Source organism: Poromitra crassiceps, assembly GCF_964638095.1.
Source record: "Poromitra crassiceps genome assembly, chromosome: 11".
Lineage (NCBI taxonomy): Eukaryota > Metazoa > Chordata > Actinopteri > Beryciformes > Melamphaidae > Poromitra > Poromitra crassiceps.
Window position 1 is genome coordinate 2975448 of NC_139643.1, and position 14114 is coordinate 2989561.

At 45.5% G+C, this 14114-nt stretch overlaps 1 protein-coding gene across 1 annotated transcript in view; it reads right to left on the bottom strand.

Moving 5' to 3' along the window:
• Positions 1 to 14114, bottom strand: part of LOC310785725 (NLR family CARD domain-containing protein 3-like) — a 115532-nt gene that overhangs the window by 3188 nt on the left and 98230 nt on the right. Inside the window, exons 8-9 of the mRNA XM_083646861.1 lie at positions 7675 to 7848; positions 7473 to 7519 (exon numbers count right to left, since the gene is read on the bottom strand). Of these exons, the coding sequence (XP_083502987.1) occupies positions 7473 to 7519; positions 7675 to 7848 (221 nt within the window). The remainder of the gene's footprint in view (positions 1 to 7472; positions 7520 to 7674; positions 7849 to 14114) is intronic.

The following is a 14114-nucleotide window of genomic DNA, read 5'->3' on the forward strand; positions in this document are numbered from 1 at the left end:
CCGACAGCGAGACTGTGCATACTCGAACGTAACTCGTCCAAAACACGTCCAAAACGTTATCGTGTCGTTTACCAAGAACTTGCAATCATGTCGGTGGGGGAACATTTTATTGTCCCTCCATTTCAAAACTCATTCCGGTGAGCCTGCAGAAGGGTTTGCTAGATGAGGGACAAGCACTGTTAACTCATTGAGTGCCAGCCACTTTTGGAGAACGGACGCTCCCAGTGCCAGAGTTTCAGAGCGTTTTCAGTGATTTCTCGAGGCCCACAGAATATTGTGTGATATTACTATGTAAACACCGAACACGCACAAAGAACGATGAGACTCTATTGTATCAGCAGCAAAAAAAAGTTTATTGATATCATTTTCCGTTCTTTACTTATCAGCCGGAGAAGATAGGTCAAAAACAGAAAAAATTGGCGTTTCCATCTAGAAGCTGAGATATTGAGCCTTTTGTGAAATATAGCATTTCAAGCAAATCACTGACTCTGAAACTAATATTTTCTGACCTGAAACATCTGAACAGTAATTTCCTTCAATATAACAGCACCCCCACCCCCCCTCTACTGCAAACTCCTCCTCCGTGGGTGTGTCATGATGTTGCTGCTCGCTCTGAGTGCTGCTTGTGTCAGGCGAGTCTGCTGCCTGGATGGCGGCCGCTCGTCGGGGCAGTCTGGATCGGGCTCGCTCGTTTCTGGGGTTTCGGTTGTGAGCTTTGAAGCTGCGTCCGATTCTGGGCTTTCTGGGCTTTCTGCTGCCCTGCGTGCCCCACCCCCCTCCTCCTCCTCCTTGGGAGTGTCTCTGGGCTGCTGCGTTTGCTCTCGCTCTGCTTTTGCTCTGACTCTGCACTGAAAAGTGCGCTGCATCCCCCCGCTTTTTCACATTGTGTCGCCGGCTCCCAGCTGAGAATAATGTAACTTTTCAGAAAGATGCTGGTGTCGCCAACTAAATCATATGGAGGGGCTATTGCAGCGGAGACGGAGGGGCTGTGGCAGCAGATTGACTGCTGTTCACAGGCACAGCTAACGTTATGCTTCATGCATATCGATCGATGCGATTTCCGTTTCCTCATGACTTCTTCTCTCTTTTCTCCTGGCCTTTCTCTAATCTGGAGAGCACTGTCGCCACCTAATGGGTCGGTAAAATAGCTTTTACACATTCAACATGCCCCAAAATTTTACAGGAGATGGATCTGGCTTTGATCCACGTCCCACCGTCAAAAAACGCAATTGACGACTTTAGTCGTCTTTGGCACTGAACGTTACTAAAGCAATTGACGACTAAAGTCGTCATTGGCACTTAATGAGTTAAATGAGGAAATGGCATTTCCTCATTCCTCACAACAAAGAGTTGACGGCGCGAGACGGCGCAGAGTGACATTTTCGACGTGCTGCACGCCACCTACGCCCAGCTGCGCCGAGAGGACGCCCAGCTGCGGCGCACAGCTGCAGCGACCCCCTCGGCCCAGTCAGCGCTGTCGATTTCGCACAAGCATAATTTGCGCTTTACCCACCCCCACACACACCCCCCCACCCACACACACAGACACCTCACCCCCCCCACACACAGACAGCTCACCTCACCCCCCCCACCCCACACACACACACCTCACCCCCCCACACACAGACAGCTCACCTCACCCCACACACACACAGACACCTCACCCCCCCCACACACAGACAGCTCACCTCACCCCCACACACACATCACCCCCCCACCCACACACACACACACCTCACCCCCCCCCCCCACGCACACACCTCACCCCCCCACACACACACCTTACGCCAAGTTTCATGCTATTCGGCATAGCACCACCTACTGGCAAACACAGAAAGCGCTTTATCTCGATAACCGTTAGTCCGATCAACTTCAAACTTGGGGAAAGCGCTTAGACCAGGGGTGGGCAACATGTTTTTCCTGAGGGCCAGACTGACTTACATCAAGTAAGTGAGGGGCCACACATTGGAGATTATACCTGCCAACACTCCTGATTTTCACAGCAGTCTCCCTATTTTTAACCCTCTCTCCTGTTGTGATTGGTAATTTCTTGTTAATCTGCTGATATAATAGTGATACAAATCCAATGGCTGTAGCAGATGAGATTTATTAACATAATTCTGCCTTTTGTTGAGTTTTTGGGGGTCAAATGTGGCCCCAGGCCCGCTAGAAATTAAATGTTATAACAGAAGTGGAGTATTGGCCAGAATTGGCCAGAAAAAGGAGAAAAAAAGAAAAAGAAAAAAAATGCAATTCCATCGTGGGCCACACCGCATGCGTGGGCCGTATTTTGTCCATGTGTGGCTTAGGAGGACCTGATAGAGTGCAGTGCTGAAATTCGTGCAATTGGCATAGCGCCACCTACTGGCAACACAAAATTTGTTTATCTCGAGAACCATTCGGCGGATCGACTTCACACTCGGGGAATGCACTGAGGGGGATCCGGATTTCAGTGCCGGATTTCATGCAATTCGGCATAGTGCCACCTACCGATAAATTACACACACACACACACACACACACACACACACACACACACACACACACACACACACACACACACACACACACACACACACACACACACACACAGCATAATACCAGCAAACTAGATTTGAAGGTCGCATAGCGGCCTGATAATCAATTATGTTATATAATACAATTGCCTAGATGGATGGGCGGGCGTGTAGTGTCTGTCAGTCAGTCAGTCATTCCCTTAGACCTCAGGGTGTTAATATCCCTATACTATTCCTATAGGGGTTGACTGTGTCTGTGGTGCTCAAACCCAAACCCGTTCAGAGCCCAAGTGGCGCGTGGGTCCGTTTCAGACTGAAAACATAACTTGTCTGACATGACAGGTTGAGAGGCGGGTCATAGTAGCATGTCGATGATTTTATTTGACAATTAGGGGACTGGATTGGGCTTTGGCCAATCCTGGCGTGTTCCACCGCCAAATCGAATGGGATTCAGGGTGTTGTGGCGCTCTCCTCGGGAAGAGCCTGGTGACGCGAGGTTTAGTGGCTGAGTGGAGCTTGGTGAGCCGCAGGCAGCCAGCTGCCGGATTGGAGAGTGCAGCCTGTCAGCCTGGAATCTCCGAGGTGCGACCCCTGACAACCAGGCTCTCAGGCACGCGCCATTAACGCTATTGTGGTAAATACAATATTCCTGGAATGCGAGTTTTAACAAGCCAGTTACATTTCTTTGCATTCTTAGGCATAACCGTTTTCTTTATTGTGTATATCAACATACAAATGGCCAAGTTAGTAGTTAGTTTATGGGATAGGAATTCTGCCAGATGACAGGCACTAGGCGCCATTTTCTCCTTCATTTAGAAGAGAAAATTATCCTGAAATGATGATTTGATTGACAGCTGCCATGTCGTGATATGATTGGATGAAATGGGGTAGAAATTGTATAGTACTATGTAACTTCAGCAAACTTTAGATTACTGTTATGAATGAAATCTTGAAAAATGAACTTTTGATGTGAAAAAGTGTGAAAAACTAAAGAAATTCGATTTTTGTGATTTTTTTTGGCATACATAGGTGCACTGCATACCCAGGTATTTGAACTAAAAGAAAAGAAAAGTCATTTTTGGGTTCAGCTCGACTTTAAAGCCCCATTCAGCAACTTTTCCAAGTTTTGCTATTGGGGAAACTGCGCCCTCTGGATGCAATAGTCTGTATCAGTATCGCCATTCAAAGTCAACAAAACAGCACCAGAAAGCTCTATGTACATGTGACATTGGGTACTCACCACATGATGAAATAATAATCCATAGTTACATGAAACGTAATTTTCGTATCAAATCCGCATCGAGTTACTTTCTTGTTTTACTGAACACAGCGCTTCCGCTGTTCAGCGCATGCGCGGTATGCCGCTAATGCTGTCTACGAGACGCAATCACAAAATGCTTAGTGCCAGGAGAGGCCTTTGGAGGGCGCTGTGTGACCAATAGAGGCGTCATTGTCCCTTTTAGAATACACTGGACCATCTTCAATGACTAAAAAGCTGTTATATTAAGGTGAAAAAGTTACTGATGGGGGTTTTAAAGCTCCCCTCCTGTCAGTTTCTCCTCCCTGTTTCACGTTGATGTTCTATGAAAACGTACATTTGCACGCGCTGTAACAACACACATCACCATTTGTGCCAAAGAGCTTACATTGATAAGAAGCAAAGCCTAACAGTTTGTTCCACTGCAACATAATGACTGGAGGCGCTGTTGTAAAAGAAGCAGAACAGTCCTCGATAGGTCCTCTGACAGATCAGGTCGTTAAGTTTATTATGTCCGAGGAGTCTATTTAATGAGCAACTTTCAAGTGATATAGGACAAAAGCTGGCTATGACAACTATGATGTCACTCAGTGGTGATGGCTAAGTAGGTGGGCCTGAGTAATATCATCAGTGATGTCACTCGAAATGTTCACAACAGCATGGGCTTCAGGAAAGCCCTTTGAGCCTGTATGATATGACACATTTAGTTCAGCTTCTCCTTATATTTACGCATCTACTTCTTCCTTTCTTCTTTCACAAGCAAAAGACCAGGCAAGGCCTGACAACAGCAGGGCCATTTGCAACTATTTTTTATCAGATATTTGCAAACACTGCTTTGTTTCATGTATCTGGTTTATATGCACAGTCCTATGGTCAGTTAGGGAAGCTGGCTCTATTGAAATCTTCAAAACTACACTCAAAACCCATTTATTTTCCCAATCATATGGTTGTGTTTGATGGTGTCATTCTCTGGAAACATTTATTAGCTGTTGAGTATATATAATCCTGATTTGCTGAGCATGCTGTTTCAAGCCAGCAATATCAGTATAAACTTAGACTTAGACCTAATTTAATAATATGGCATCAGTCGACCCAGTAGCTTAGATAGAAAATCTAATAGCACAATAGAACAAACGTAGTCCTGAACTGCTGAGCGGGCTATCTCAAGCCAGCAGTATCAGTCTAAACTTAGACCTACCTAGACCTGAATTAGCAGTATAGTATTAGTCATCCTAGTAGTATGGACAGAATATCTAATATCCGCTGAATAAACTCAGTCCTGAACTGCTGAGCGGGCTGTCTCAAGCCAGCAGTATCAGTATAAATCTAGACTTGATTTTGTAGTATAGTATCAGTTGTCCCAGCAGTATAGGCAGGAAATTATTAGCTGCCAAACTTAGTTCCACCTCTGCGCAGATTCCTTCGTCTCCCCTCTTCTCTCTCTCCTCCTCAGGTGTCCTTAACTGGCCTGACTTGCACCCCCGCCCGCCCGTCGACCGCCACTGCAGCCCTCGATCCGATCGTCATCGTCCTGTCGTCACTCTGGCCCATCTACCCACTACTCCTTCACCTCCCCCGGCCTCATCATCACCACCGACCCCTATCCTCCCCTCCTCTCATCTTGGTCGATGCCACCAATGCGGACTCATGGATCCCTCAGATCACCCTCGTGGAACTCCTGATCATTTCCCCCCTTTTCAGCTAGCTAATTAGCTAGTATTCCCTGAACTTACTAACACTTAAAGACTCAATTTTCTATTTCTTTTTGGAATCTACCTTTTTACACTTTCAACTTTCTTCCCTGATCTTAGGATCATTTAAAGACTACATTTTCATATTGCTTTTGTTGGACTCCTATTTACATTTTCAATTTTCTGTTCTTTTGTCAATTTTATTTCTATAATGTGAAACTCTGTAAATGGTTAGCCCGGCATCTTCTCAGCCTGTCCCGGAGGGGGATCCCCAGAGGGGGTCCATAGTTGGGCCCCTACAGTACATCGGCCCTCACAAGGTTCCTCCTCAGCCAAGTCACTGAGGCAATCCATGTGTCCCGGCCTGGCCTTCTCTCCCACGCCTTATGTGTGTGGGGGCGGGGGCCGGGGTGGGGGGCATCGGTGCTCTCCATCACTGGTAGAGGGATGCCGGTAGGTTAGAATAGCTTAGGTTAGGCGATAGAATAGCTACAGCCTAACTGTAGGCTGTAGACCTGTTATAGTGTTCAGGCTAAAATCAGACTAGAGCAGAATAGGACAGGGCAGACTAGGCTGTAGATTAACTAGATTCCCTGTGTTCTAGTTAGTTCTGGTTAATGGCTAGAGTAGTCAGATTGTCTGATTTGCTCCCCCCTTTTCCTGCTCTCTCCTTTCTCACACTCTAAAGCATGCCACTCATTCTACTCTAAAGCATGGCATCCCCTCCTTTCCCTGTTCTCTCCTCATACTCTCTCATACTCCCCCTGCTCTCCCTCCCCACCTCCTCCCTTTCCTGAACTATCCTCCCCCACTATTCTAAAGCATGGCACCCATTCTATTCTATACCATGGCACCCATGATCTTTCTCTTTCCCCCTTCCCCTGCTCCTTCCACACCTCTCCTTCCCTGCTCTCTCCTCCCCCGCATTTCCCATTCCCTCCCCACCTTCTCCCTTTCCCTGCTCTCTCCTCCCCCACATCCCCCGCTCTCCCTCCCTCCTCCCCTCTTCTGCTCTCTCGTCTTTCTCCCTTCCCCACCTCCTCCCCTTCGCTGCTCTCTCCTCCCCTTCCCTGCTCTGTCCTCTTTCTCCCTTCCCCACCTCCTCCCCTTCGCTGCTCTCTCCTCCCCTTCCCTGCTCTCTCCTCCCCCACATTTCCCATTCATGTGGGAAATTGACCTCATCACTTTCCTGCTCTCTCCTCTCACATTCCCCCTGCTCTCCCTCCCCTGCACACTCCCCACCTCCTCCCTATCCTGATCTCTCCTCCCCCACTATTCTAAAGCATAGCACCCATTCTACCCTAAAGCATGGCACCCTTTCTATTCTATATTTCTATATTTTCTATATTTCTCTATCATATGATTGTTCAATGTGTTTTCCTTACTACTGTAATTGCTACTGTTGTGTCAGCTAGAATTAGCTAGACATATTTTCTGTGAAGTCCTCTGAGACATGCTTGTGAATTAGGGCTATACAAATAAACTTGACTTGACTATGGTCTCATGCAGTCACAGTAACATACGTGCTATACTAGTTGACTGTTGTCTTTGCAGTGTGTTGCAAGTGCACATTTTTGGCCGCGACACAGGAGACGTGAGGGGATGCAACAGTCGGCATTCTTTGTCTTTTGAAGTTTTGGTGGTGTGTTGCAGCCTTAAGATATCCGCTGGAGAAAATAAAATCCATGCACAGATTTACCTCCTATAGGTCCACAAATTTCACATATATTATTAAGCTCCGCCAGCGCCACACAGCTTCCTGGCTCGCTGGTTGCTCACAAGCACATCCCAGTGGGGCGGTGCTTATAGTAAAAATCTTGTCTAAAAGTATTAATATTGAACATGTCACGTGTCTAATTTGCACTATTCAACACTGCATTTTCTCAGTGTCTCAGAAACACACTCGCCAAGTTTGAAGTTTATCGGACGAACGGCTCTGGAGATGTGTGATAAACAGAGAACATACAGACAGACGGTCATGCATTTATTAGGGAGATACACACTTACACTTCCTCACTCCTGGTTTCAACCTCTGGACTCCAGCATGGTCCACACTGTGGGGCAAACAAAGTCAGACCAGAGTATTCTATTTGAGGACAGAAACAAAACCTTCCCTATGAAGGGTTTTCCATATAATAGGGACCGTTCGTTATTTATGGAAGGGGTCACTGGAGGAAATAGGGGAGGGTGATGCTTTTTAAATATATACCTGAGAGAGTCCAGTCTCCAGTGTGGATCCTCCAGTCCAGCAGAGAGCAGCTCCACTCCTGGGTCTCCTGGATGATTGTAGCTCAGGTCCAGCTCTCTCAGATGGGAGGGGTTGGAGCTCAGAGCTGAGGCCAGAGAAGCACAGCCTTCCTCTGTAAGCAGACAGCCTGACAAACTGCGCGCACACACACACACACACACACACACACACACACACACACACACACACACACACACACACACACACACACACACACACACACATACACACACACACACACACACACACACACACACACACACACACACACACACACACACACACACATTAATCTATGTCAGATTTGATTAGTAGCCTACTGTGAAATTAGTGTGATAATGCCGTCAAATTCTAGCAAAACGGTTACTGCTTCATACAGTTGGCTGGTCAGCTCTGTGGTTATGTGCTGCAGTTTGAGAGTTCTCTACTCACTGTCTGACAGAATATTAGAAGTCCTTTCTGCTTTTTCAGGTTTCAACAACTGAGGCAGCACAGAGAGGAAAGAATGAAATGCTCTCATGGAAAGTCATTCAGAGGGGCTATGAAAGGCTAAATGTTGGTATCACACCTGGTTTAAAAAAATACATGGACAGAGAAAATCACCCACAGGTGTTTGTCTGCTGATAGTAATCTGTATGTAAAGCAGGATGTAAATGATAGTAATCTGTATGTAAAGCACGATGTAAATGGCCATCTGTTGATCAGGTTAAAGCACAACAACAATGCTGGCAGTTGTTGGGGAATGTTTGATTGGTGTGCTATGGGCTAAAGCAGTAATACTAAGACTGATAGGTAAGACTGAGTTACTCTTCCTCCCAGGGAAAGACTGCCCTCTAGCAGACCTCTCCATCTCCATTGACAATACCACTGTACTTTCATCCCAAGCAGCTAACCTTGGGGTGATCATTGACAACCAGCTGCCTGTCTTGCTCGCCCTACATTGCTGCGACAGCACGCTCCTGTAGATTCTCCCTGTACAACATCCGCAAAATCCGCTCGTTTCTCACCAGGGAAGCGACACAACTCCTGGTCCACTCACTTATCATCTCCCGCCTGGACTACTGCAACGTGCTTCTGGCCGGCCTTCCTGCCGCTGACATCCATCCGCTTCAGCTCATTCAGAACGCTGCAGCCCGTCTGGTATTCAACCAACCGAAATTCTCTCATGTCACTCCCCTCTTCCATGACCTCCACTGGCTTCCGATCTCGGCACGCATTAAATTAAAAACACTGGTCTGGCCTACAGGGCAGTACACCAGACAGCCCCCCTGTACTTACAATCTCTGGTCAGGCTCAAGACTAAAGACACACCTTTTCAGGCTCCATCTGGGCCCTTCTTGAAACTAACTTCTTTCTCTCTCTCCCAAAAAAAAAAAAAAAAAAAAACTTACTAACTACTTACTAACTTAACTTTACCACTATTCCTTCAGTAGTTGTAGTTGTCATAGACTGTGTTGCATAGTTGATTGCTCTATTGCTGACAAAAATGTGTTATTGTAAGTCGCTTTGGATAAAAGTGTCTGCCAAATAACGTAATGTAATGTACTCAACTTGCTTTGCCCGCGGGCCACTTTTTGAACCACCAAGCTGTTAATGTTAATGTTAACAAGCATTATACCATGGTCTGGGTGAATACTCGATTCTGATTGGCTGCAAGGTGTCCATTAATTTGTGATAATGTACAGTGATAATGTACACCTAGCTAAATGGTCTGTTCACCGTTCATATCAATGCGCCAGGATTACGACCACGACAGAGCTATACCACCATTAATTATGGCACTTTTATAAGTTTAGAAAAAAAAAAAGTCAGTCAAAGTAACTATTTAGATTACCCCTGAGTGCTCAGTTTATTAAAATAACGGCTATTTAGAAATCTGATTTTTGTACTGGTCAGCTGACAGAAGCCGGGCTCTCAGCTGTCAACTGTCAAACCCTCTGTTTACAACTTGCAGCAAGCAGCAGCCAGGCGCTCTGGGAGAGCGCCCGCTGCCTCTATCACTGATACAAATCAAGTCGAAGAGGAAAAAGACGAGATCAACAAAAAGAAAACAACGAAATGGGCAGTTAACAGCAACACACTGAGAGACGTCCTTGCACAAAACATACCTGGACTCCAATATAGAAAGCTGATGGTTTTCAGTCTCCTCCGAGTGCAGCGCGAGCCATTTACGTCTATAAGACCCCCAGACGTTAACGTAATTCCCTGGAATGCGAGAATTAACGAGCCAGTTACATGGCGTTGCATTCTTAGACATTGCCATTTGCTTTTATTTCGTATGTTACATACAATTGGCTAAATTATTAGTTAGCTTGACTCTAGAATTGTGCCAGGTGCAGGCACTAAGCGGCCATTTTATCCAATGATAGCCTGATCTTGAGCAGCCGAGGGGACTATTTTGTCTCGCCGGTTCTCAACTCATATTCAAGGTTATGAAAACTAGATTTTGATTGCAAAATGCATGGAAATATAAATGAATGGTCTTGTTTTGTTTCTTTGCCAAGTGACCATGATATAAGCGGGTTAATGCACTTCGAGGTGTCCATTATCAGAAATTATTGGACTTTGCGGCTTCGCCTCGGACGGTTTACGCCTCCACGGCGTCCAATAATTTCTGATAATGGACACCTCGTCGTGCATTAACCCTTACATAATCAGCGTGAGAATGCAAACCCAATATCCAGTGTATTGAAGGTACTGTACAGCAAAAGGTAGAAATTCAGTTTCTTCAATTCAGTTCAGTTCTCAAATTTGTTCAGAGTAAACCCTCTTCCCAAACAAATCAATAAAGGATCTCTCTCCAAAAGAAAATTAACCTACTTATCCTGTGTGCACAAAGCCAACCTGTTTGGTGACATTTAGATCATATAAATTAAGTAGGCTACATATAGTAAGTGCCTGGGTGGCAAGCAGGCTGCAATACTTGACAATTTAGCTGGAGCTCAGTCAAACTTTATTTAACAGAAGGGATGAGGAACCGCTGCGTGGGTCCTTAGTAAAATCACTGAAACAGGTGCTCTTTGGTGAGGGTGGAGAGAAGCATGAGAAAAAGTTCAAGTTGGATCCTTGTAAAAGTCAAAAAATGGAGTAGAGTACAGGAAAAACTTGAAAAATCCAAGGCTACTCTGTTTCAGGTAGAAAAGTTAAAAAGCCTTTATTGTGGCATGGCTAAATCTTACACAATTAAAAAGACCAACGCGTTTCAGCTACAGAGAGCCTTCATCAGGGTAGAGGCCCAACACTGAAATGCATGGCATTTCATGGCAATAGAAGTCATCCCCAAATCTGCCAGAGGAGGGGATAGACTCAAACATCTCCTCCAAAGAGAAACTTTTTGGATTGTAACCCTAAAATCAACCACCTTCCCTGGTTTGAATGATGATATTGATTTCTCTCCATTTCTCTGAGTCAGACATTGTTTTTTGTTATTGAAATATTTTGCTCAGTTAAATTTATTTTGTTCCTCATCCTGTAGCTTCCTGGGAGGTCTCTATGGCCTCAAATGTGTAGGCTGCACAATTGTTGCTGGTACTGTATTTAGTTCCTCCTGTCAGGTTGGAGTGTTATTCCTCCAATTCCCTTGCCCTGAGCCTGACCCGGGGGATATGTGAAGTGTACCCTTTCAGACATGAGGCATGTTGCTTTCATACATGTGGAGCATGTAAAGTCGGGTGTAAAGTAGAGAGGGGGCGGGGGTGGGGGGAATTTGGACATGACCACACAATGGGGAGTTGTGAAAACTGACCACACAGCTGTACTTCACTGTCTGAGCATAGCCTTAAAGCAGCTACGAGCAAGGTTTTCGATTGTTATTAAACAGTCTAATTTTAATATCGATGCCTCACATCTTACCTCTAATAGTAGACGAGACCAACGCAGAGTAGTCTCGCTTGAACACCGAGTGAATCGGCCAGTGTTGTCTTGATGATTAGTCTGTCTGCGGCCGGGGCAGATCAGGAAGTGAAATGAAACGGTTTGCGGCAGCCACTTCGGCCATAACCACAAAATAACAAAATTACTTCCAAACAAACTGTTAGAATCTAATGAGAGATGTTCGCGAGAGTAGCAAGCCCCTGGATGTAGCGAGCATGGCGTTCTCCTTGTTTATGGTATGTTGCTAGGAAGAGCGAAACGGTTGAAGGCAGGCAGCTGCCGTAAAACGTTTCATTTCACTTCCTGGTCTATCCGGCCCGCCGGAAGACAGACACAGACTCTATAATCATCAAGAGAGCAATCTCCGATTCACAAGGCTTTGGTCTCAGCTACTATTATAGGGTAAGATGTGATGCATCAATATTACATTCAGACTGTTTAACACATTCACTGCCAACAGTTTTTTTTACTGTAGGTAGCTTCTGCCAAGTTTTTTTTTTTAGGATTCTGGCTCATCTTTCAAGAGCCGAGGATTCTTTTCTGTTAGGATTTTGTGAACACAAAATATCTCAAAAGAACTAATAGAATGTGTGCTTTCTCTGTCTAAAAGAGTTAGTTTGTAGAGTTAGTAGTTATGTAGGCATTAGCAGTTGAATACACAGCATGGTTTCAGCGTCTGAAAATGAAAGGTGAGAAAAATGCCTTTTTGTGAAATTCGATAGAACAGTCACTTTAACCATTTATTTTTGGCATCAGTAAGACGTCAGACATCTAAACAATAGTTTTGAACAGTAATTTCCTCCATAACAGCAGGAAACCCCCCTCTCTTTCAAACTCCTCCCTCCGTGTGTGTTCTCCTCCTCCCTCCGTGGCTGCAGCGGGCGTGTCACAAGCAAGTTTCTGCTGCCTGTCTGCCCCTCGTCGGGGAGTCTGGATGGGCTCGCTCGTTTCTTGGGGTTTCGGTTGAGAGCTTTGATGAAGCTTTTGCGATTCTGGGCTTTATGCTGCGTGTTTCAAAGTGTGTTCCACCCAGTCTATTTTTGGAACCCCCCACCGTTGTGCGCCACCGTTGTGCGCCAGCGCGAAAGTGTTTTCGCCAAACCATTCTACAGTATGAGAATGGTTTCCTCACGCTTTTCCCTGCAGTTTTGGCTCGCTTTCTCTAGTCTGGAGAGCACTGTCGCCACTTAGTGGGTCGGTGGAATGGGTTGTACACGTTCGGTGGCTCCCATATTTTTATAGGAGACGTAAAAGGGTTTGATCCACGTCCCACCGTCAATTTTTTTTTTTTTTTTTTTTTGACGAGTTAACTCGTCGACGGCAGTGAACGTGTTAATAACAATTGAAAATCTTGCTCGTAGCTGCTTTAAGTGAATCGCATTGACATTCAACAAACTATCATGACATGCAAAGTCTGAAAACAAGTTGCTAAAAATAGATAATGGGCGATAACTGCTAACGTTCACGGCATATAATCGTTTGCGCATAACGTTAGTAATTAATTAAACAACCCTACAACTCACGCCCAGATGCATCTTTTTCCTCGAGTCTCAAGCGCTAAAAATAAAACAGGTCTTTGCCATGTTCAGTCCTAAAATGCGTCAACCCCACTAGAATTATACAGAATAGAGGAAGCTAGACGTTTTTACCTTCAAAATAAAATCAATGTTGTATTGCTTAGTAACAAGAAATCAGAACGGTCGACTCACTACGGGTTAAAATTGACTTTTCGAAGGGAGCAGATATTCTTCCAGTTTATCTCTGTTCTGTATCTTTCGGATAACACACACAAAAAAACATTACACGTGCATTTACTTCATTTAATTGCTATTATTGCGAAGGTTATACCCTGAAGTTTCCGTTTATACTGCCTGACTTGATGCTACTTGGAATTTGCGGTTCTACACGTGAATCTTCACAAATGCTGTGTAAACATTAAATCAAAGGCATGAACGCAACCAGATCCAGATACCATACCTAGCGATGTCCAATACTGGGAAGCAGGACGACCCTCGCGTCCAAAAATGCTAATTAAATGTGTGTGCTGTGCGAAGCTATGCAGAAATGAAATAAGATCAAAGCCATGAGCATTTCAATCCAGCAACATGTAGCCTGTTGGCTGACACACACGGAGCAGGTTCGAGCTTCATTTGGAAAAACTGAAACGGCATGATGTTTTTTTTGCTCGATCATTCACATACAGTATAATAATCTGCCACGCTGGCTTTCTGTCTCCCTCCCTCTCCTCATGCACTCACTGAGCTGGCTACTTCACGTAGCTCTTGGGGGGGGGGGGGGGGGAACAATCCGTCCCTGATACAAGGGCTCGAGGTTGTCTCACCTCCGGATAGTAGGAGGGTCACGGGAGTTCGCATAGCTCACCAAAATGTGTTCATACATACATACACCGCCATCCGGATGCCCTCTAGATACTGTAACTCCCGAATTCCAAGGCATGTCTGAAAGCGGCTTATGGTATCGCCGTTCAGTCACCCAAAATACAAATTCTAACAGCGCCAGAAACACTC